The following is a 24,140-nucleotide window of genomic DNA, read 5'->3' on the forward strand; positions in this document are numbered from 1 at the left end:
GAAAATTAAATTAAAAATTCATTTAATTTGTTAGATTAACATTATTATTAATAAAACAAGCACATGGATCACACATTAGTTTCATTAATATAAGATTTCAGAGAAATTCATGAAAAAATATATCAATCTCTAGACGAAATATATTCGTTAACAACGTGATAACAAAAAAGATATATCATTACTTAAAAATAAAATCATATTGATATTTAATTGAATTCATATTACTTAAAAAATTTTCTTCTTATCCAATTATTTAAAGTTTACTATATAAATATAAGTATTTATATATGCCTATATAATTTAAAAATGTGGATCAGTCTTGAGATAAACGTGACAAGTGTTTCGAAGTAAAGATAACTTCATATATACATATTTTGTACGTATGTAGAAATATATGATATAAGCTGAAATTGTTGAATCTTGTTATTGTACAGCATAATTATATCTAAAGAGCTGTAAAAAGAACTATCTAGTATCATTTTATGATTCTTAATAAATACGGACATTATTAAAGCATAAAGCAAAAATTCAAGCGTAAATAAACATTAAGAAACATTCGGTAAGATATGATAGTATTTAGATCTATTAATATAGATACTTTTTACGTCGCATACGATATAAAATATGATAATAGAGATTATCAGTAAATGAATAGAAATACACAATATGAATATTTCGTTATCAATATCAATATCATCATCAATTTAATGATCTTCTTGTAGTGTATGATACATACATAATTTTATATTGCGAACTTACAATTTGTAATATCGAAGATAAGAAATATTAGTCATTGCTACAATGAAGTGTCACTATGAGATATTAGGGGTACCACGAAATGCTTCTGATGATGACTTAAAAAAGGCTTACAGAAAACTAGCTTTAAAGTGGCACCCAGACAAAAATTTAAATAATCCAGAAGAAGCAAAGGAACAGTTTCAGCTTGTTCAACAAGCTTGGGAAGTATTAAGTGATCCTCATGAACGTACCTGGTATGACAACCATCGTGAAGCTATTTTAAAAGGTGGTATTGATGGAGATTATAAGGACGATTCTATCGATCTCTTTCAATATTTCTCAACTACTTGTTTCAAGGGTTATGGAGACGATGAAAAAGGATTTTATACTATTTATCGTAATCTATTTGAAAAATTAGCAATTGAGGACATAGAATTTGCAAAAGAAAGAGATATAGATGAAGAAATTCCAGGATTTGGAGATTCACAAAGTTCATATAAAGAAATTGTTCATAAATTTTATGCTTATTGGCAAAGTTATAACACAAAGAGATCATTTGCATGGTTAGATCCTTATGACATTAGAGATGCTCCTAATAGAAGAGTCGCGCGTCTTATTGAGAAAGAAAATAAGAAAGTTCGAGACAAAGCTAAGAAAGAAAGAAATGAACAAGTAAGAAATTTAGTTGCGTTTATACGTAAACGTGATAAACGAGTACAGGCTCATATAGTTAAGCTTAGTGAACATGCAAAAGAAAATTTGAAAAAGGTAGAAGAACGAAGAAGGCAACAATTATTAGAAAGACAAAAACAATTAAAAGAACATAAAGTATCGGAGTGGTCAGCATCTCCAAACATAGAGGCCGAGCTTAAAAATATTGAAGCTAATCTTGATCAAGAATTTGGAGAAGATTTATCTTCTGAAGGAGACATGGATGATGAAAATGCAATAGATGATAATTCTCTGTATTGTGTAGCTTGCAATAAAATATTTAAAACACATAAAGCGTTTAAAAATCATGAAAACTCTAAAAGACATAAAGATAATATTGCAATGATAAAACTATCTATGATGAAAGAATGTAACAAACTTGGAAATGTTCAAGAAAGTGATGCTAATTCTGAATCAATCTCACAATGTGAGAAAAAACTAGCAACAGATTCACAAATTCCTGATTTTTTATTAAATCCTGTTCAAAATAATATGGAGAATAAAGGTAGCGCTGAAAAAGAAATTTCAGAGGCAGAATTAATATCAGATGATGAAGAATTTAAGGATTTTGCAAAACCAGAAGGAATATTGTGCTATCCAGAAGAATCTAAATTTGCTGTGGAATCTCAGATGGACGATTTCCTTCGCGTATCACCTAAAGTACTGAAATATAATAATGGATATACGACTTCTGAAGATGAGCTTATTTCCGACCAGGAAAATAAAGAAATTGTGCGATCTAAGAAACAAAAAAAGAAAAAACAGAAAAAGAATGTTCAGAATCCATTAGTAGAGCAAATTAGTGACGAAGATCTAAATATCAATGAAGATATTTTGTTATCAAAAAAACAACGCAAAAAACAGCAACACAAACAGACAATGTTAAATAAAGTTGTTGAGAATAATCAAAAATTGTCCAATGATGAAATAAGGAAATGTGAGGAAGAGATAATCAAAGTAATGGATGAAAGAGAATTATTACCTAATAATTTAGAAACAAATACTGCAATTAATGAGAAATCTAAAAGTAAGAAGGTTAAAAGCGCAAAAAGAAAATCTTTAGAAAAAGAAAATGGAGGTAAAAATAGGAATGGATTACAAAGCATTGAAGTGCCAGATTTAGCACATTGTTGTGTGATGTGTAAACTTGAATTTCCTAGTAAAAATAAATTATTTGAACATTTGAAAAAGACAGGACATTCTGTATATATACCAAGTTCGATGAAAAATAAAAGAAATCAAGAAAAATTGAGTAAAAGCAAGGGGAATAATGATAAAAGAAATCATTAATGTTCTGCCGATTAAACAAGTTATATGTTACTTGATTCAATTTAGTGTAATTAGTTCAAGAAATGTGAAAAATACTCAATTAATAAAACATATAAATGATCATGTATTATTGTACTTTTGATATACATTCTAGACATTGTCACTAAATAAACATAATAGAAATATATATTTGCATAAATTAGTTTTTACTTCATACGAATGCTTGTTTCATTGTATTGTAAGCATAATATAATATAAAGATCAGTACAATTATAACACACCAAAATATAATAAATGTAGATTAATTTATATGAAGCTTAAATTTAATAGACATTGCTGATATGTATTATATTTTACACCATAATTTTAAATAATATATATTATTTTTGTGGCAAAAAAATTGTAAGATTTACACTTAAATTTTTCAGGTAAAATATTAATATGAGTGCAGTAACTAGATATGAATGCAATTATTCACTGTGCTGCTAATCATAGGTAAGATTTATATTCGTTTTTTCTTTTTTTAAAGTAGTTTTTAACCAATTAGTTATGAAAATGATGTTAAAAGATAGTGTACAAAAGAACAGACCATATTTAATATTTAAATACTAATAAAGGAAATAAGGAAATAATTATTGAATTCAATAAAATAAATAAATAAGAAAATAAGAATTAAATTTAGGTGGCAAATAATATGTTAGATTCTAATTTAAGGTCCAGAATTATGGCTGCCAAAAAGCTAATTTATCCTGCAGCTGAACGTAACAAAAGTCCTATTTTGTCGGTTCTTCAAAAATATATTCAGCATAGTCCAGACGAAACTTTTTTGGAAATTGCATCTGGTTCTGGACAACATATAGCATATTTTGCTACTCACTTTCCTCAAATTTCATTTTATCCTTCAGAATATGAATCAAGGCTATTCGAAAGTATTGCAGCTCATACAAATGGACTTATAAATGTGAAAGACCCTTTAAAGATAGATATTACAACAGATTTTCATACTTGGGGTAATAATATCTTTAAAGAAGCCAATATTGATTATATATATAATGCAAATATGATACACATTTCACCTTATCAGTGTTGTGTTGGTTTATTTAATAATGCGGGTAAATTGTTAAAGGATGATGGTATTTTATTTACATATGGACCTTATGCTATAGACGGAAAAATAACGCCAGAAAGTAACGTTAATTTCAATAAATCATTGAAGCTTCAAGATTCGAACTGGGGCCTGAGAGATATTAATGATCTGAAGGCATTAGCAGAAAAGAATGGTATTAAGTTAATAAATGTTATTGACATGCCTGCTAACAATAAAACTATTATATGGAAAAAATGTTAAATACATAGTAACAGTGAAGTAATTGAGTCAGTAAGATGAAAAATAGTGTCAGTCCAAAAACCGTATTTTCAGGTATTTTATAAAATAGCTTGAGTTTCGACATCAACGTCATTAATTTTACAGCGTTGTTCCGATTTAAACAAATGAATGTTCATATATGTCTAACAGCTAAAATCTATCATAAATCTTAAATAATTGAGATGAAATCACATTAAGCTTGCACTGTCTTCCTGTTTTTATTGAAATTCTGCATAATTTTGCTTCGACTACAAAATGTATATTAAAACTATTAGATTTGCATTTTGATAACTAGTATAGTCTTCTTACTTAAATCTGTATCTCGATAATTAATATGTATGCAATATTATTATTCTGTACTCTTCAATATTATAAATATATTGTAATCAATTTTTCATTCAATTTTATTCAAGTTTATACCTTATGTCATATAATTCTTATGGTAATCAAAGAAGTTTACATTTTCTAATCCTTCTGGTAAATAATTCATTCCTGATTCATCTTTATGTTTCATATTGTAACCTTTGCTATATCCTAAAATAAAATTTATATAATATATTATATATTATTAAGAAAATACTTTTTAATGGTCTTAAATTTCATTGCATATGATTCTTAATGATGACAAGCAATATGTAATGATTACCTAGATTCTTCATAAGCTTTGTTGGAGCATTTCTTAAATATAAAGGTACTCCAGGCTGAGGTCCTTTATGTTCAGCTATTACTCTTTGAGCAGCTCTGAGTGCATCTTCCATTAATCTAGACTTTGGTGCTCTTGCTAAATATGTTGTACACTGTGCTAAAAGGACATCACATTCAGGCATTCCTATCATCTTGCAACCATGCATTGTATGTACAGCAATTCCTGAAAATTATTTCCCAAATAATCATATAATATAGCATAAAACTCCAGATGAAATAGATGATCAGTCTTATGAATGTTTAATGTTACCAAGTGCTTTTGGATCTTCTAAACCAATATCTTCACATGCCATTCTAACCAATCTTCGTGCAATGTAAACTGGATCTTCGCCACCTAATATCATTCTTGTTAACCAATAAAGAGAAGCATTTTCATCACTTGCTCTAACAGATTTATGTAGAGCTGAAATCATATCATAATGTTGGTCACCTCTCTTGTCATATAACATATGAGTTTTTTTAAGGCCTTCTTTAATATTAGCTAATGTTATAGTCACAGGACCATTTTGTAAAAATTCTTCATTGCTCTGTATTTTATATTGAACTGCTAATTCTAGTCCACTTAATGCTATACGCGCGTCACCATCACAAGTTTCTGCTAGCCATTCTATGGTCGGTTCATCTATAATAAATTTTGGTATTTGATTTGCACTTTCCAATTTCTTATTTGAGCTATATACCGTTCCCTCTAGTGAAGACACTGCTCGATTTAATATAGACATTAAATTAGATGTATTCAATTTTTCCAAAACAATGACTCTACAACGACTCAAAAGTGCCGAATTTAAGCTGAAAGAAGGATTTTCTGTTGTTGCACCAATTAGTGTAATGATACCAGATTCAACATGTGGTAAAAATACATCTTGCTGAGTTTTATTAAAACGATGTATTTCATCCATGAAAATCACTGTACGTCTGTTAAATTTTAACTCATTAGAAGCTATAGTGATTACTTCTTTTACTTCATTTACACCAGCCATTGCTGCAGATAACTTAACATATCTCATTTTACCATTTGACTTATTCTTACATATGTAAGCTATAACATTTGCCAAAGACGTCTGTAATTAAATAAACCAATATATATATTATATAATATATATATTATAAATATATAATATAAACCTATATATATATATATAAACAAAATTTTGCTACATCAATTTTATTAAAATATAAAAATTAGTAGATTATGTATAATAAAATTATTTTAGTATACCTTTCCACAACCAGGTGGACCCCATAAAATTATATTTGGTATTTCAGACTTATTTAATAATTGATATAAAACAGTAGATGGTCCAAGAACATGTAATTGACCAACATACCCTGAAAGTGTTGTAGGTCTCATACGTTCAGCAAGAGGTATATGATCGTTCTTAAATAACTTTGTAACTTCTTTATCTGTCTAGAAATTATTATTATTAACAGCTTTCTATTTTAATATTCTTCTTTTTTTTTTATAAAAGGAAAAAAGATAAGTACATTATTATTAATTGATGTCGTTGGACTTTGAGAATCTACATTTATTACTGATGATACCATTTTAGTTGTATTTTTTACTAATCCTACGTCGTCCTTTTTTACTTTGGTATTACTTAATTTCATATACTTCCTTGCAGGACTTCCATCCTTAAAGGATGATGAAGATTCTTTGCTTGTTGATTCATTTAGGAATAAACATTTACTGACATGATTCTCTATTATTACAGAAGAAAATTCTTTAGAACAGATGGGACAACAAATTTTATCATTGTCCATGTCTCAATCTACAATACAAATATATAAATATAAACACATTATATCTAATAATTATAAAAACGATGCAATATATTTTGGAAATGATGGAAAATTATTATTATAATTTGTTAAATACCAGATGATATAAAATATTGAATATCGTATATTAAACAGTTTTGAAATCACTCACAATTTTTTTTAAATTTCAAAGAAACTGTCGTTCCTTATAAATAAAATGACGTATATGTATATACTGTACAAAACTACTATACGATACGGAGAAAGGATTTTCAAAAGGAATGTCGGAGATAGTACCGTTATCTTACATGTATATTACATCGTATACCTTAAGCCTGATGGTCACTTATATCAATTCTATGTCTTTAATATTTTATCGTAATGTTTAACACTTTCTCTACTTAATAATAAAGAAATCGGGATATTACTTTTCCGGAGATTGAAATTTTTATAAGCAGAAATTTACGCGTCCAATCTATTCCTCGATTAATGACGTGGGTCGACATTAAACATCAAGTAGTGGCTCAGTAACGACTCTCTTGATTTTTTCGAAATAATAGCAATTAAGAAAATAAAAATACGATATAGGTATAGTACAACGGCTGTTTCGAATAGCAAATTGGTGCAATGATAGTTCGTCGAAGGCGAAGGACATTAGATAACAAGCAATCGCAGATGCAAAGCGCCAAGTTTGATTATGAACATATTTCTACTAATTGTGTCGAAAACGTTGTCGAACAGAAGGAGGTAGGTAAATAATTAAACAATTAAATAATTAAAAGATAACTTAATTTTTCTTGAAATCTTTTTTATATATCTTTAGCCCGTTTGTTTTTTATTTGATATATTTAATTAATAATTAAACAATTAAATAATTAAAAGATAACTTAATTTTTCTTGAAATCTTTTTTATATATCTTTAGCCCGTTTGTTTTTTATTTGATATATTTAACTACCAACTCAAACTTATTCTTTATCGTTGAATATTTATATATATCTATCTTCTTTCTAAACTTTAGTGAATTTATACGCATATATTTACACATTTTGTATATTTAACTAACATAGCCTGTATACACGTACCCACATACAGCACAATTAGTTTCCTTTTTTAATAGAAAGACGGAGAAATTGTTTCAAATGTAATTGAGAAGTTTAAGACGCTGGAAACGCTAAAAACTCGAATTAAAATCAGTCTCGAAGTTGATTTAATTTCAGTTATTTTATTAGTAAGTGGAATTGTTACTCGATTTTATCGTTTAGAAGAACCACGGAGTATAGTGTAAGTTATTTTTTATATTAATGAAAGAATAAAATAAACTTATTTTCTAACCGTTAATATACATATTATACATAGAATAAACGTAATAATACATCATGATATATATGTTTTATATATAATATAAATTTGAGATATATTTATAAATATCACAAAATTCAATTTTCTTAAATTAAAAGTTTGTATATAAACTATGGAATTTTGTATAGAAATTTAAGTATTTCCGCATATTTTTCAATTAAAATATCATAATAATTATTGATGTATTTAAAACAGGTTTGATGAATTGCATTATGGAAAATATATAGGACTTTACATGAAAAGAACATTTTTTTTTGATTCACATCCTCCTTTGGGAAAACAACTTATTTCTGCAGTAGCGTATTTAGCTGATTTCGATGGTCAATTTAAATTTGACAGGATAGGAAGCCCGTACGCAGATATTGTCCCTTTGTTTGCATTACGATTAGTACCGGCATTATGCGGCAGTCTATTAATTCCGACAGCCTATCATTTGATTTTAGAATTAGGTTTAAAACAATGGACTGCTGTTTTGGCGGGAATTTTATTACTATTCGGTAATTTATCATCTTATATTTTTATTACAGAATATACAATACATATACATATTTATATTGTATTAGTTATATATTTTTGTATTATTGTTTCAGACAATGCTTTGTTAACACAATCTAGATTTATTTTAATGGAAAGCATTCTAATGCAGTTTTCATTATTTGGACTGATATGTATTATCAAATTCAGAAAAGTAATGGATCGACTAACATGTTTATCTTGGTGGATATGGTTAATTTTGGGCATTACTAATTTAACATGTGCATTATGGTAAAACTTTAAAAATATTATGTAAATATTTCTATAACCAAGGTTATTAACATAAATTTAATATACATTTTTTTCAGTGTAAAATATGTTGGATTATATTCATTGATCCTTGCATTATTTTTAATTGCTTATGATTATTGGAATCTAATACCAAGAAAAACTTTATCTAACACAATATTATGCATTCATCTTATGATAAGAATATTGATAATATTAAGTGTTATTTGTACTGTTTATTTGACTGTATTTTACATACATTTAACAATACTCTCTAAAGCTGGGCCACACGATTCAGTAATGACAAGTGCTTTTCAAGCAAGTCTAGATGGTGGTCTTGCTAGCATTACAAAAGGCCAGCCTTTAGAAGTTACGCATGGATCACAGATTACCTTGAGACATACATATGGAAGAGCTTGTTGGCTTCATAGTCATAGTCATATGTATCCATTAAGATATCCAGATGGAAGAGGCAGTTCTCACCAACAACAAGTTACATGTTACTCATTTAAAGATGTCAACAATTGGTGGATTGTGAAAAAACCAGAGCGAAATGATTTAGTTGTTACAACACCTAGTGAACCAATAAAACATGGAGATATAATACAATTAGTACATGGAATTACAAGTCGAGCTTTAAATTCACATGATGTTGCTGCCCCAATGACACCTCAGAGTCAAGAGGTGTCTTGTTATATTGATTACAATGTATCTATGCCTGCTCAAAATTTTTGGAAAGTTGAGGTTACTAACAAAGATAATACTGGTGATGTTTGGCATGCGATTCAAAGCCAGATTCGATTAATACATGTAAATACAGATTATGCACTAAAATTTAGTGGAAGGCAATTGCCTGACTGGGGCTTCAACCAGCATGAAGTAGTGGCAGATAGATTAGTAGACCAAACAGACTCCATATGGAATGTTGAAGAACATAGATATACTAAAAGTGAAGATCAGAAGCAAAGAGAAAGAGAATTAATTAACGCTGAAATGATTCCATTACAAGCTACTACTTTGAGCTTTTGGGAAAAATTTGTAGAATTGCAGATAAAAATGCTTTTCAGCGGTCAAGAAGGACAAAACAGTCACATGTATTCTAGTGATCCTTTAGATTGGCCATTAATGTCTAGAGGAATTGCATATTGGGTTTCTAATGACAGTAATGTAAATATGTATTGAAATATGTTTTTCTAAACAAATTATCTGATTTTATTACAATTCAATAATATTCATTATTACTTATTAATATTAATATAGTTATATATATATATATATATATATAGACATACATATACGTATACTTTTATGACAGGCTCAAGTGCATTTATTAGGTAATATAGCAGTTTGGTATTCTGGAACGGCATGTGTAATTGTCTATTCATCTCTTTTAATATTTTATACGTTAAGACGGAAACGAATGTGCTTTGATATTACATATGAAGAGTGGAAGAAATTTGTTAATGTTGGAAGCATGTTGTTAGCTGGATATTTATTACATTTTTTGCCTTTTATATTTGTTGAAAGAACTCTATTTCTTCATCATTATTTACCAGCATTTATTTTTAAACTACTGCTTACAGCAGCAACAATAGAACATTTATATTACGTAATTAGGTATGTTAGAAGATTATATACAAAACGGATCTTATGTAACTGGAAACTTTTTCAATAATAATTAGAAAAAAGATCGTCGTAATAATAATAATTGTCGATACAATGGTGCCTCTGTAATTGTATATAGTGATTTCTCTTAACGTTCTTAACGTTCAAGATACTAGGGTTAGGAAATCGAAAAATTACATTATATTGTACATATATGTATAATATGTCGTAAAATATTTTTAAATTAATATTTTATTAAAAAAAGAAAACGTTTCTTTCAAGAAAAAGACTACCTGTTCCAGTTGCATGATTTATCACTTATAATTTATTCATTTTTTGTAACACACTTATAAAATTTAACTCAGCTTTTTTAATTTCCAGAGTTCGGTATCAGCACAATTTTTTGATATATACATTAAAGTTCTGTACTATCGTATGGATCACCTTTATTATTTATGTATTTAAAAAATTTATTATACTTAGTTATGGCACAACTCATTTAAGTGCCAAGGAAGTTTTAAAGTTCAGATGGAAAGACACATGGGATTTTATTATACATAAAACATAATAGACAATCAAAGATGTAAAGTTTTTTTAAGTATACATTTATAAAGTTATTATCTGCTTGTATCAAAAGTTATTTAATGTATCACTTATATATACATTGTATGTTGATATTATAAAGAACAAATTTTAATAATTGTAAGAACATTGTTCAAATGTTCAAGGTACAAGTTTAATTCACATATCTAGATGTATTATTCTTCTTATTTTTTTACATAACGAAAAGTATATGATAAATTATATAGACTGATTACATTTTATAAAATTCCATCTTATTATATGTATATAATAAGCAAATATAAATATAAACAAATAAATATAATGATATAAATTTTAATGCTTATAATTATCATATAATTATGTTATGAAAATTATATAGAAAAATAAACAGTTATATATTTAAGATAAATTATATTTACATTATATACAATGTGTCCGTTTTATCTGAAAATACATTTCCTTAAATTTTCAATTTTCTTATTTCGAATATTTTGAAAACTATGGATGTCGAAACGTACTCAAAACAAATATTGTACGTTGTTCGATTTCGAGGGTGGCGTATCATACTGATATTCATTTCATCTTGCAATGTACTTGAAAAACTCTACAAAGATCACGGTTATATTTTTAAATGGGAACCATATCCATTTGTTTCATACCTTTGTAACCGATATTCAAACCTTTTCAATAACACCATTGCTTGCATTTTTTGCACGAATCACTATTGAAATGTAAGATATCAAACTTGATATGCCGGCTACATCGGCGTTATCCACTGTATATCACAGGGAGATTGCTAAAATTATATACAAAATAATAATTAACTAAAAAGAGCCGATTGTATGTGTGTACTAGATACTATTACTAGAAAGGCTAGTCGCTTGTCCTTTTATGTGGATATCTTTGAAAAGAATACAACTTTTTCCATCCTTCTTAAGAATTAATATCTCGATGGTGCAAAAAATACAAGTAGTATTTTGAAAATGTTTTGCTGTCGGCTATAAGAATATGGAATAAAAAAATATAGTTCCCACTTAAGAATATAATCATGACCTTCACAAGGCTTTCCAAAATCATTGTAAGGTAAATTTTTTGTATCATCCATTGTTTTCAAGATATTTATGGACACGCTGTGTATCATATAAATCAATAATACTCTAAAATATTAAAAGAAAGTTAAACAATTCAGATAAAAGGAATATAATCAGTTCTGCTATGTATACATATAAAATTAAATCAAACATAATACAAAAGAAACATGTTTTATATATTATTAGCATAATCATGTTTTTATATTCAAATTTTTTATAACATTCTTTTGTACAGTAACAATTCCTTAAAAGTTATAATTTAATACAATAATACTAATGTTAGAATAATAAACAAAAACATACATATGTTGTATTAATATGTAATCCACTGATTTAAAATTTAAATTGTAAAATTCAGACTTTTCTGTTTATAGAATAAACATTAATATTTCTATATATACAAATTAAAAGAATAGTTTTATACAAATTTGACTTTCATTATAACTAGAACCAATGTATGTGAATATATCTTTGTACAGTTTTTAATAATAGCACCGACATAATTTGAGAGATACAATAATACATCAATAGTATAAAACAGAATAAAACATACTGTTTTGTTATTAAAATTTAATATAAGTATTTAAATTTATTTTTACGCCAGCCAATTTTATTATTGGTATTACATATTATCATTGTATGTAAAAACTATAGACCGAATGAGACCATCTCGCACATTATCCGCACTATTACCGACACCGAATGAGAAGGATACAGAATCACAGGTCATATCTTGGGTACAAAGTCCAATTGGATACCACCCAAGTGTATTAAAAACTACCCCAACTCGATAAACCTATAGTTGAAAAAAGTAAAAATGATTTTCAGAAGTACTTACAGATTTCCATTCTAGTATGCTTAAAATTATTATTTGAATATATACCTTATTCTTTTGAACATAAACAGGTCGATTAAACGTAATTTCCACAAGGGTATTAATTTTTACTTTTGTCGTAAAGTGCGTGTAAGTTAATCGTGTATTATCAGAATCGAGAAGATGAGCATACAAAATTTCGGTATATGAAGTACTACTAAGAGGATAATTCAAGTCATTAGTCTGTAATAAAAATAGTATATAGCGGTTAATGTAAAGTCTGAAGATTATGTTTGTCTCCGATATTATTTAACTTACTACTTCAGTCATCTGTGTAGGTACTTGTACACCTAATACATAAATATCTTTGTCTACACTAAAGGTCATGGAACAGTCCAACACATTTGCATTAAGACATTCTGTTAATCGAATAACAGATCTTAGACAATAATATTTTAATCCCTCTTGTATACCACCTTCAATTACAGATAAATTTTTAGCATCCTTTCTTACTCCACTATCAATTACTGTTGGCGGTGTATTTCGTAATGTGCTGCTAGATTCAGCATCATTAATAAAAACAGGTTCACGATATGTAGATGTTGGTAAAGACCAACAATGTGACATAAATGAATTATAACATGGATTAGCTGGCTTAAATCTCTACAAAATGAAATCTCATGAAGAATAGTTAAAATCTAAAAACTATCATGCAATATCTATCCAACTTACAATGGAACAATTTGTACGTGTAATTGGAGGTTTATATATGTTAACTCTACTGTGTGAATTAGTTGAAAATCCTTCAGGCATAGGTGCTTTATTTCCAGTGCATAGTGTGTTCATGAGTATTGCAAAAGTTTCATCTTGAGTAAGTAACGGTGACATTCCTGGCCCTTCTGCAAATTCCTGAGCACTTAAACTTAAAAATCTAATTTTTGATAATGCATTACCAATTACTGACTTTAAAGACTTTCCATCATTAGAATCAAGAGATTTTCTTGTGCATTCAGCTTTTGCCCAACGTTCCACTGCATTAAATAATTCCACTTCGGAGTTTATTTTTAAATCTTCTTGTTCTAGCACTGTCAATAATGTTCCTAATTCAACTTCTTCCCAATTAGGTTCTTTTAAAACTTCATTTGTCTTTGTGCAAATGATTTGAAGACACTTTTCCATCAGTACATGCTCATCAAATAATCTAGCAAATTCATATGCTCTGCAAGCTGTTTTTGGAGACAGGTCAGAACATAGATACTTTGTACATTCTTTTACCAGAGGAGGAAGCATATATTTTTTGGCACAATAATATAATTCACAAGCTAGTTCAAAAGAACTTAAATCAACTCGATCTGTATATATGTATTCTAAAAGAGCTTTAAAAGCTTCTGGTTGAACATCTCGAATAGGTATCAGGTCATTTTTTTCTGCCATACCCCCAAAAAACATAGCTTCAAAGACAGGGCTAGACATAGCTAAAAATAATTTATGTCCCTTTAATGTTTGTTGATGGGGTTCTTGACCAACTACAAATTTGCAGTCAGACCATTGTCCTGTCTCTAATAAATATTGACTGCGTTCTGAAAGTCTTTGTTTGTTGGTCTGCCAATCACAAGGCAGATCCATTTCTACAGAATTCAGAATATGAGATTAAATACGACTCACGTAATTATACGTTGACTAAAACTGCAATAATAAAGGTAAGAATAAAAAAAGGATAAAAGATGAATCAATTACAAAAGAAGGATGTAAATATTGCAAGAGCAATACTTTGACGTATTAGGTTTGATGACCATACGTACCTATCTATTTGTGATATGTATTATCGCTATAAATACAAAATATGATATAAATGGTGCTAAAAAAAATCCGTTAAAGTGTTCAATGAGCATCAAAATACGCGCGGGAAAACTAAGAATTTTTCCATATTATAGAACTGCGTGATGCGTATCATACAGATTTAGATCACGCAATTTGTTCAGAACTACAATCCTGAAAACAATATTCAGGTTAACTAAAGAAATTCTAAATTATAAGCAGACAGTACAAGTGCAAAAACCTGTATCTCAGTTAGTGCGTCGAATACTACGCCATCTTGGTTATGCCTGCAATTTATTATATCGTTTTTCCGAAGTCGTTGATGTTCTGTCTCAACGACTTTTGACGTAGTTTTTATTAATTCGTGAAACTTTCGAAGTTTTATTTGATTCAAATAAATATATATGTATGAAGAAAGGGTGACTTTTATGTTGCCAATTTTGAAACAACGAACTAATTCAAATGGTGTCAAGTAGAGTGAAAATAACCAAAAATCTCATTGAAAATACTGTTATATTTTCAAATTGAATAATGTGAGATTTCACATCTGAAGTAGGTGCCAGAGTTCTCGAATAAAATTGGAAAATTCCCCTCGACCATTGTACATGAATTGAAAAGCGAATTACTCTACGTTTCCCCCAAGCTTTCATTGGCTTTGATGACCGTTGTGAATTTTCTCAATGGCGCATACACGGCTCAGCTGTGTGCAATCGCAACCAATTTACGTAGAAAAATAATGTATTTTATAGTATTTTTATTCAGTTAGACGAAGTACTGGATACGGTATTCGTGATATTAGGTACGTTAGAGTGAATTTTCTTCTGACATTAATTAATCGATAATGAAAAATACGGAATATTTAGAAAATTCTTCATGACGGATTCAGAAGTATCTGCACGGGATACACCTTATTTCTGCAAGCTTCCTAACAGACTTCTTTGATTTGTTATTTTCTGAATTTTTTAATTTTCGTTGAAATATTGAAATGCAAACATTAAATTCACATTTGTTTAACGATTTCTACAACTTGCATTTTTATTTTATAAAAGTTTCTTTGTGAAAATGACAAGACGAATTGGTAAAATTTTGTTTGCAAGTTAATGATGAATTTCAGTGCAAAATATCTAAATAAATGTTAGTCTGGGAAATCCTATTTTTCTAAATAATTAAATATATGTTTTGTTTTCACACTGTTTAGTAATCACTGCTTCTTAATGATCTTGACACATAAATCATGTTGAGTCATCATATATTATATTCTGTTGTATCTATTCCCTCACAAATTTGTATACCTTTTGAATTGTGTTATTTAATTAACTTATTCTTCTAATAAAAGGTACATATGGAACTAATAATTTTATTAATCTTTCACTTTATATTAGTTTAATTCTAAATCTATTTATTTGATTTTATATAAATACAATGCACAAATTAAGCTATTTTAAACTTATCGATAATCATATCTTTATATTATTTAAAACTATATTTATATATGGTATTATTTAAATATCGATTTGGTTATTTCATTTATGGAGTAAAAAAAAGTCATCTATATTTTATGTAAGTCTTTGTACAATAATATGACAATAATGATTATATATTAACATTTATGTATATATATACATATATATTTATTTATATACATTTGTATGTATATATATAATTTTGTTTCAGGAAACATGGACTGCCCATCCAGTATTGCAACAGTGCATAAATTGTGCTTATACTATATGTAGCCTTTTGCTTTGTATTGTTTTTGATGCGTCAAAAAAGATATTACATTTTTGAAGGAAATTATTCCTAGCTTTTAATAGGAGAGATGGATGTAGTACGAGATGAAGACAGGCGCAGGCGCCTGAGGGTGCTGGAGGAACGAGTAAAGGATCCAAGAAGTATCACAAACATTGATTGCTTGTTGGATACAGTTCAGGCCCTGGTGGCAGATTGTGATCATCCCAGCGTAAAACGTATGAAAAACATAGAAGCATATATGAATAGATGTAAGTAATTAACCTTTCTGTTGTTATGGAAAATATTTTTGTTAAATAGTGCAGTTACTAAAATACAGAGTAATAGATACTTCATTAATTTAGTGTAAAGTGTATATTTTAGAAAAGTTAGGCATTTTATTATCAATAAGCAAATAGCTATGTATTAGAATAATATGTTAATATAATAATACAACGATTCATCTTATGTAATAGACACAGAGGAGTAAATAAATCAGATATAACTAAATGAAATATGTTGATATATTTATTGATGTTGTGATGATAATATTAATTTTTCAAGGAAAAGATGTAATAAAAATTATTACTTTACTTTCAGATGACTCAGTAGCTCAAGATATTTGTAAAATGCGAATGCGTACAGATGACTTTACCCTAATAAAAGTGATAGGTCGTGGTTCATTTGGTGAAGTACAATTAGTAAGACATAAATCTACACAGAAAGTATATGCTATGAAATTACTCAGTAAATTTGAAATGGTAAGACATGTATAAATCACAAATGGATAATTTACGTGTATATTGCACACTTTATTTTTGTGTATTCTATAGATCAAACGATCAGATTCAGCCTTTTTTTGGGAAGAACGTGATATAATGGCACATGCCAATTCTCAGTGGATAGTTCAGCTTCATTTTGCATTTCAAGATCAAAAATATCTTTACATGGTGATGGATTACATGCCAGGTGGTGATTTAGTGAATTTAATGTCAAATTATGACGTGCCAGAAAAATGGGCAAAATTTTATTGTGCAGAAGTGGTGCTTGCATTAGATGCAATACATCTTATGGGATTTGTTCATAGAGATGTAAAGCCAGATAATATGTTACTTGATAAGTATGGTCATTTAAAACTTGCAGATTTTGGCACTTGTATGAGAATGGATGTTGTATGTATATTTTTTTTTTTTTTTAGCATTTTCTATCAAATTTCTAACAATATAACATTATATAAAAATATCTTATCTTATATGTCTTTTAGGATGGTCTTGTTCGATCTGATACTGCAGTAGGTACACCTGATTATATATCACCTGAGGTGCTTCAGTCTCAAGGTGGTGAAGGTGTATATGGAAGAGAATGTGATTGGTGGTCAGTTGGTGTATTTTTATATGAAATGCTTGTTGGTGATACTCCGTTTTATGCAGATTCATTAGTTGGAACATATTCAAAAATTATGGATCATAGAAATTCCTTACATTTCCCACAAGAAGTTGATATTTCTCATTCTGCCAAGAATTTGATATGTGGTTTTCTTACGGATAGAACTAAACGTTTGGGTAGAAATGGCGTGGAAGAAATAAAAAATCATCCTTTCTTTAAAAATGATCAGTGGACGTTTGAAAATTTACGAGAATGTGTGCCTCCTGTCGTGCCAGAACTTTCCGGCGACGATGATACTAGCAATTTTGAGGATGTCGATAAAGAAGATGGACCAGAGGAAAGTTTTCCAATACCGAAAGCATTTTCTGGAAACCATTTACCTTTTATTGGTTTTACATATTCAGAAGATTATCAATTAATGGCTTCTAGCGGCAAGGAATCGGTAGATGGATTAGAAAATCATATCAATAATGGTACAAGCGATGATATTAAAATTTCTCAATTAGAAAACTTATTGGATAAAGAAAAGAGACAGGTAGAATCTTTAGAATCAAGGCAGAAAGCTTTAACAACACGATTAGAAGCTATGACACGCCGGGAAACCGAATTGCGTGAAGAAATAGGTAGAGCGGACAAAGAATTGACTTTGTTGAGGCATAATTACAAAGAAGCACAACGTAGGGTGGAGCATGAAACTGAGTCACGTAGAAAAGCGGAGTCATTAATTGTGGAGTTGAAAAAGAAGTATGATGAAGAGCAGACGAAACGAGCACGTGATGCAAGTAATTCACAACAAACTTCTGAACGTGTAACAAGTTTAGAAAAACAAATTAAAGAAATGCAATCGAAATTGGAAAGAGAAACAGAAATGGTAACGAGGTTACGGAAACAAGCTACTGAGATTACTGTTGCTCGTCAAGCTGCAGAACAAATGGCAAATGAATTACAAATGGAAAGAGCGAAATTACAAGCGCAACGAGATAATTTACAGCAAGAAGTGGCTACATTACAAGTAAGTGTTTATGTTAGGAAAAAAAAAAAATTGATTAGAAATACTCATTTTCAAACATAAACTTATATTTTTATACATAATTTCGCAGGGACAATTGTCGAAAGAGCGTAGTTCTCGATCACAAGCCTCATCGTTAACTGCTGAATTAGAAGGCCGACTCTCTGCTCTTCATGTCGAACTCGAACATAGTCGAGAGAAAGAGGAGAAAGCAATCATGGATAACAGACAACTAACTGAAAAAATCTCAGCGTTGGAAAAAGAAGCAGCAAGTTTAACTCTTGAATTAAAAGCTGCGCAAGCTAGGTATAATCAGGAAGTGGTAGCCCATCAAGAAACGGAACGTTCACGCATACTATCCAAAGAAGAAGCTAATTTAGAAGTAGTTAAAGGTAATTTTACTTACATTTGTACTTAATAATTGTAATATTAAGGTTTTTAAAAGTCCATATTTTTATGCTGATAAGCATGTCAGGGTGAAAAAAGATACTCATTTTAGGCTAATATAAATATTTTTCCGTATTTATGTTAAATGTAATAAATTATAGGATACATATATCATAATGTATTTAAACATCGTGCATGTTCTAAAAATCTTGATTTTTAAAAAGTTGCATTTCATTCATACATCTATTTATCCTATAACTGCATCTCCATATAATTATTTTGTTTTACCCTTAACCCACTTTATCACTAATTGCAATTTTTCAAATTTCGGAATGCTCGCGCTCTATGGTATTTCTATTTACAGTATGTACGCTGCTCCTTTATACTTAAATTTGTCAATTTATTGCGAGTTATCCTTATACATGTATTAATGTAACATTAACAGCATTACAAGCAAAATTAAATGAGGAAAAAAGTGGGAGGCAACGTGCCGAATTACTTGCACAAGAAAAGGAAAGGCAAACCTCTATGCTCTCTGTGGATTATCGACAGATTCAACAGCGATTACAGAAACTGGAAGGAGAACATAGGCAAGAAGTTGAAAAGGTAAAAGTGTTACAAGGTCAGGTCGAACAAGAACAGCAGAAAAGAAACATTCTGCAGACTGACTTAGCACAACAGTCGTCTGAAGCAGGACGATTACGTGCCAGGGAACAACAATTAGCTGGCGAAGTTGCTCAGCTAAGAGAAGCGAAACGTCAAATAGAGGATGAACTACATCATTTGAAAACTCAAAGAAATGTGGATCAATTACAAACTAAGGAATTACAAGAACAATTAGAAGCAGAAGCTTACTTTTCGGTAAATTCACATCTCAACAAACTATCAGCGGAAAAGCTATTATTTTCCTTTGGTATATTTATTATAAATTTTAATGTGTTATTTCCAGACACTTTATAAAACACAGACGCAAGAACTTCGGGAAGAACTTGATGAAAAAATACGTTTACAACAAGAATTAGAAGAAGAACGTAGCTCTTTAGTGCATCAGTTACAATTATCTCTAGCGAGAGGTGATAGTGAAGCTTTGGCAAGATCAATAGCCGAAGAAACTGTCGCAGACCTCGAAAAGGAACGAACAATGAAGGAACTAGAATTTAAAGATGGAGTAGCCAAACATCACCAAGAATTGAATGCAAAAGAACAAATTATAAATCGGCTCAAGGATAGTGAGGGTGAACTTAAGAAAAATGTTGATCAATATCTTAAAGAAAAGGAAGATTTAAATAAACGGTTTAAAGAATTGCAAGATCAACTTTCTAAAGCACAGTCTAATGGTGAAGAAATAGAAAAACTGAGCAGTAAATTGAAAACGGAGCAATTATTGAAACAACAAGCAGTTAATAAGTTGGCAGAGATTATGAACAGGAAAGATTTATCTTCAAGCGGTAAATCCAAGAATAAAGCTTCTGCAGCAGATTTAAGAAAGAAGGAAAAAGATTGCAGACGTTTACAACAAGAGCTTACTCAAGAGAGAGAAAAATACGGACAGTTAACAGCTAAATGGCAAAAAGATTTGCAAGATTTACAAGTAAGTAAAATACTAAACGTCGTTTCATTTTTACAAATATTTATATATTATCTCTAGCATCATTATATTTCTGTAGGCACAATTAGTGGAAGAAAATCAAGCGAAATTGAGGTTACAAATGGAACTCGATTCGAAAGATTCCGAAATAGAAACTTTACAAATGAAAATTGCTTCGCTCAACTCAGAAACCGCTAGCGTTTCGTCCGTAGAAAATGACGGAGAAGATTCTGTTTTATCGGAACATGGAACCATGCGATTGGAAGGTTGGTTAAATGTGCCAAATAAACAGAACATTAAAAGGCATGGATGGAAAAAACAATACGTTGTCGTCTCTTCGAAGAAAATAATATTTTATAATAGTGAAAATGATAAATTAAATGCCGATCCAGTCTTGATATTGGACCTAAATAAAGTCTTCCACGTTAGATCTGTTACTCAGGGTGATGTCATCCGAGCTGATGCCAAAGATATTCCGAGAATTTTCCAGGTAAATAATAATTGGTTGAATAATTGGTTCCCTACTTATCGAATGATATACTCAATTACATTTTTTCCTCTCTTGTTTAGTTATTATATGCTGGTGAAGGCGAAGCAAGACGTCCTGGTGATGAAGGAAACACACTGCCCGGAGTGGAACTGCCACAACTTACGGACAAACCAGGCACGCAATCGTTAAAAGGTCACGAATTTGTGTCAATATCGTATCATATGCCGACTACTTGCGAGGTATGCTCAAAACAATTGTGGCATATGTTTCGACCGCCACCAGCTCTTGAGTGCCGAAGTAAGTATGACACAATGTTTCGTTCAACGAATTTTTACGTTTTTATAATTGCTGCCTTGCTTTAAACATATCATTTTCAAATCTTTGCTCATTCGTGGGGTGATGTGTTATTGCCCGCGATTCATCGTTTATAATTATATTTTGAAGAGATTTATAAAACTATCTTTTGTAATAAATTTTATTAAATTCATAACGATGTGACATGATTCGTTTTCTTTGGTCAGCAAGCAAAATAAAAAATCTGCTCCGTAAAATAAAAAATTATTTATAATAAAATATGTAATGATATTGTTATTGCGTGTGTACAGGGTGTCGTATAAAAGTTCATAAGGAGCATTTGGACAAAAAGGAAGATGCCATAGCACCCTGCAAATTACACTACGATCCAAACAGTGCTCGTGAATTATTAATATTGGCTGGTAGTCCTGACGAACAGAAATATTGGGTCGCAAGACTGTCTAGACGTGTACAAAAATGTGGCTACAAAGCAAACTCGCACGTCGATGGCACGGGGCAACGTGTCTCGCCAAGGTAGCGTAGCGGTGCGACTCAACGTAACCGGAGACTAAGTAGCTCTCTTGTATTGTGGCATCGCATGATTGGGTGTAGCGAGGTTAGAGTCGTTTGATTTTTCTTGCACTCCCATATCTATATACAGAATCGCATTTTCAACGAACATGAAAATACAAAAAAGACATCGTTGGCAGCGTTTCGTAAGTGTAGTGCGCTTAGAAGATATCATAGTTATAGAAACAAAAAATAATATAATGGAATGCCATTATTGATTATGTTTCAGATTGCTTTAATCTACCTATCTATCTATCTATCTATCTATCTGTTTCTATATATATAGATATAGATATAGATATAAATATAGATACAGATATAAAGCAGTTTTGAAATTTGAAAATGTATTATGAAGACTTTAGGTAATCTTATTAAGCGTGTTTTGTAATCATTCCAACTTTTGAAAAATTTAAAAACCGACATAATTGCTTTGTTCAAAATCGAAATTATATATAAATATTGTTCGATAGATCGAAGCAATATAAGCTTTATTTTTTCCAGTTATTATTATTGCGGTTATTGATATGTTGGTTTCTGTTTGAGTTTGTTTAAAACTAGAATAGGATATTGTTAGTTGATTCGATTCAATTGTCATTTGCATGCGCTTGAACATTAGCACATTTTTTCGCCGAGAATGATTGTTCATTTTATTTCTATTGATCTCGCTGCTAGTTTAAATATACATAGCCTTCAATAAGTAAATATATGATGTCGCATTGTTTTAACTTTGTTTAGTATTAGCAGAAGTTATAAATTGATAAGATTCATAATGCATGAAAATTAATTTGAGAATATTATAAATTAAGATGGAAATATATTTTTTATGTACATATATACTCATTATAATATTTTGTTTATATTTTCTTTTTAATGGAACTTTACGATACTTTAACAAGTAGAAAATCATAACCTATAATCGGGCAGCAGCTTGAGATCTTCAGTTGCGAAATTATTTTTACGTTGTAATGAGAGAATTCGTATAATCGTATAGCTTTTTTCTCCTCCAAAAATTGCATGGTAATAATTACGAAATACGATATGCAGAATGACAAAATATATTTGACATTATGCACGGCAAAACTGTTAGACAGTAATGAATATTGACACGTTCAGAGTTTACTTTTAATAGCAAATTGTTTAATGTGATTATTGATAAAAAGTTTGTCATTTAAAGAGTACAGAAGAAAGCATTATTATAAATCGATCCTAAATAAAAAGTTTAAAAATTTTAAAAGTAAACTTTGTAATTCTAAAAAAAAAAAAAAAAAAAAAAAACGGATCAACAAAATCACCATGAATTTCAATGCTTTTTTTTTTTTATTGAAATGGGGCTTTAACATTTATAACTACCAGCTCTTATAGATAAAAACTGTTATTTTGCTTCTAAAGCTTATTTCTTTTTTTTTTTTTCTTTTTATATTAGTCTATACTCGTGATATTTCTTGGTAAATGCGATAGTCACGATCTTCCACAAGTCGAATTTCATCGATAACGATTTACATATTTCAGAGAGTCTACGAGATCCACCTTGAAGCCATATTTATCGGTGCAACAACGATCCGCGACTCTGCCAGCAAATGCCAGCATGGGCAAGTGACCTTAGCTAGTATCGATAATACTCGATTGGAATTCGTTGCTTCGACGTCCTTCTCAATCGATCTATTTAAAACATATAAATTCAATCAGTTGGTCAGACAAATGATTTGCAATGAGATTCAAATATGCGAAAATAATTTTCGACATTTTATGTTATCTGGAAAATATTTTGAGACATCTGGAGTTCATGTATCTTAAAAACATCCGCCGATCTGAATGCACAGAGAAACATGTCATTATCAACTTTTTGACGAATGCGAGGATTCTCCACAAAATCGTTCGTTAACATTTTTACTCGTATTGATCGTTATTTGTAGGTACATGTTTGTTAAACGAATCAAACGTGCCTTTAATATATACTGACGATGATGGAACTCGAATGATCTAAAGGAAATTGAAGAAACAAGACGCTCATCAGGAAATGTTATAAGATGAAAGTTTTCAGGAGGGGGAAACGAGACGAGTAATAAGTGGGAGTGTGCAGCTGTTATTAACAAGACAAAGTAATGATAATAGTGTTTATATAAATGA

The 24,140-nt window shown here is 29.6% G+C and overlaps 5 protein-coding genes across 8 annotated transcripts in view; 3 read left to right on the forward strand and 2 right to left on the reverse strand.

The window, feature by feature from the left end:
• The first annotated feature begins 410 nt into the window (after window positions 1-410).
• On the forward strand, window positions 411-4,486 carry LOC126919509 (methyltransferase-like 26). 2 transcript variants are annotated; one of them, XM_050728843.1, is made up of 3 exons: window positions 411-559; window positions 3,147-3,213; window positions 3,433-4,486. In XM_050728843.1, the coding sequence occupies exons 2-3, from the start codon at window positions 3,179-3,181 to the stop codon at window positions 4,064-4,066; spliced, it is 669 nt and encodes a 222-aa protein (XP_050584800.1). In that variant the 5' UTR covers window positions 411-559; window positions 3,147-3,178; the 3' UTR covers window positions 4,067-4,486. The 2 variants fall into 2 exon arrangements, with proteins under 2 accessions (XP_050584800.1, XP_050584801.1); XM_050728844.1 differs by lacking the exon at window positions 411-559 and adding an exon at window positions 2,736-2,956.
• On the forward strand, window positions 557-10,933 carry LOC126919681 (uncharacterized). Its single transcript, XM_050729164.1, has 13 exons — window positions 557-2,736; window positions 3,401-3,998; window positions 4,824-4,936; window positions 4,988-5,103; window positions 5,482-5,639; window positions 6,412-6,449; window positions 7,163-7,294; window positions 7,666-7,829; window positions 8,103-8,404; window positions 8,498-8,672; window positions 8,750-9,836; window positions 9,985-10,286; window positions 10,656-10,933. The coding sequence occupies exons 1-13, from the start codon at window positions 802-804 to the stop codon at window positions 10,840-10,842; spliced, it is 5,307 nt and encodes a 1,768-aa protein (XP_050585121.1). The 5' UTR covers window positions 557-801; the 3' UTR covers window positions 10,843-10,933.
• LOC126919500 (ATPase WRNIP1-like) lies at window positions 4,278-7,198 on the reverse strand. 2 transcript variants are annotated; one of them, XM_050728826.1, is made up of 6 exons: window positions 6,976-7,198; window positions 6,275-6,558; window positions 6,009-6,197; window positions 5,040-5,850; window positions 4,731-4,952; window positions 4,278-4,618 (listed from the first exon to the last, which is right to left on the reverse strand). In XM_050728826.1, the coding sequence occupies exons 2-6, from the start codon at window positions 6,548-6,550 to the stop codon at window positions 4,506-4,508; spliced, it is 1,611 nt and encodes a 536-aa protein (XP_050584783.1). In that variant the 5' UTR covers window positions 6,551-6,558; window positions 6,976-7,198; the 3' UTR covers window positions 4,278-4,505. The 2 variants fall into 2 exon arrangements, with proteins under 2 accessions (XP_050584783.1, XP_050584782.1); XM_050728825.1 differs by having other exon boundaries at window positions 6,876-7,198.
• A 671-nt stretch (window positions 10,934-11,604) lies between the features above and the next one.
• On the reverse strand, window positions 11,605-14,807 carry LOC126919501 (BTB/POZ domain-containing protein 1-like). Its single transcript, XM_050728827.1, has 5 exons — window positions 14,546-14,807; window positions 13,476-14,429; window positions 13,062-13,406; window positions 12,813-12,986; window positions 11,605-12,725 (listed from the first exon to the last, which is right to left on the reverse strand). Exons 2-5 carry the CDS (start codon window positions 14,367-14,369, stop codon window positions 12,552-12,554), a joined length of 1,587 nt encoding a protein of 528 aa, XP_050584784.1. The 5' UTR covers window positions 14,370-14,429; window positions 14,546-14,807; the 3' UTR covers window positions 11,605-12,551.
• Window positions 14,808-15,214: 407 nt separating this feature from the next.
• Window positions 15,215-24,140, forward strand: part of LOC126919488 (rho-associated protein kinase 2) — a 10,502-nt gene continuing 1,576 nt past the window's right edge. Inside the window, exons 1-12 of one of the 2 annotated variants that reach the window (XR_007711675.1) lie at window positions 15,215-15,360; window positions 16,236-16,561; window positions 16,890-17,050; window positions 17,123-17,461; window positions 17,554-18,687; window positions 18,776-19,076; window positions 19,517-19,932; window positions 20,021-20,662; window positions 20,739-21,149; window positions 21,230-21,446; window positions 21,755-22,059; window positions 23,523-24,140. The exon at window positions 23,523-24,140 is cut by the window's right edge and continues 1,576 nt beyond it. Coding sequence is in view for 1 of the 2 variants with exons in the window: in XM_050728789.1 (XP_050584746.1) it covers window positions 16,381-16,561; window positions 16,890-17,050; window positions 17,123-17,461; window positions 17,554-18,687; window positions 18,776-19,076; window positions 19,517-19,932; window positions 20,021-20,662; window positions 20,739-21,149; window positions 21,230-21,446; window positions 21,755-21,977; window positions 23,523-23,610 (4,113 nt within the window). In the remaining variant the exon portion in view is untranslated. The remainder of the gene's footprint in view (window positions 15,361-16,235; window positions 16,562-16,889; window positions 17,051-17,122; window positions 17,462-17,553; window positions 18,688-18,775; window positions 19,077-19,516; window positions 19,933-20,020; window positions 20,663-20,738; window positions 21,150-21,229; window positions 21,447-21,754; window positions 22,060-23,522) is intronic. The other variant, XM_050728789.1, reaches the window with a different exon arrangement.

The sequence above is a fragment of the Bombus affinis genome, chromosome 8, assembly GCF_024516045.1.
Source record: "Bombus affinis isolate iyBomAffi1 chromosome 8, iyBomAffi1.2, whole genome shotgun sequence".
NCBI lineage: Eukaryota > Metazoa > Arthropoda > Insecta > Hymenoptera > Apidae > Bombus > Bombus affinis.

Coding starts and splice junctions, on each gene's coding strand:
- LOC126919681 (XM_050729164.1), top strand. CDS start 802: ATGAAGTGTCACTATGAGATATTAGGGGTACCACGAAATGCTTCTGAT. Junction 7,830..8,102: donor GAAGAACCACGGAGTATAGT/GTAAGTTATTTT, acceptor TATTTAAAACAG/GTTTGATGAATTGCATTATG. Junction 9,837..9,984: donor GGGTTTCTAATGACAGTAAT/GTAAATATGTAT, acceptor CTTTTATGACAG/GCTCAAGTGCATTTATTAGG.
- LOC126919501 (XM_050728827.1), bottom strand. CDS start 14,369: ATGGATCTGCCTTGTGATTGGCAGACCAACAAACAAAGACTTTCAGAA. Junction 13,407..13,475: donor CACGTACAAATTGTTCCATT/GTAAGTTGGATA, acceptor TTCATTTTGTAG/AGATTTAAGCCAGCTAATCC. Junction 12,987..13,061: donor CTACACAGATGACTGAAGTA/GTAAGTTAAATA, acceptor TTTTTATTACAG/ACTAATGACTTGAATTATCC.
- LOC126919500 (XM_050728826.1), bottom strand. CDS start 6,550: ATGGACAATGATAAAATTTGTTGTCCCATCTGTTCTAAAGAATTTTCT. Junction 6,198..6,274: donor CGACATCAATTAATAATAAT/GTACTTATCTTT, acceptor AATAATTTCTAG/ACAGATAAAGAAGTTACAAA. Junction 4,953..5,039: donor AGAAGATCCAAAAGCACTTG/GTAACATTAAAC, acceptor AATAATTTTCAG/GAATTGCTGTACATACAATG.
- LOC126919509 (XM_050728843.1), top strand. CDS start 3,179: ATGAATGCAATTATTCACTGTGCTGCTAATCATAG. Junction 3,214..3,432: donor CACTGTGCTGCTAATCATAG/GTAAGATTTATA, acceptor TTCTAATTTAAG/GTCCAGAATTATGGCTGCCA.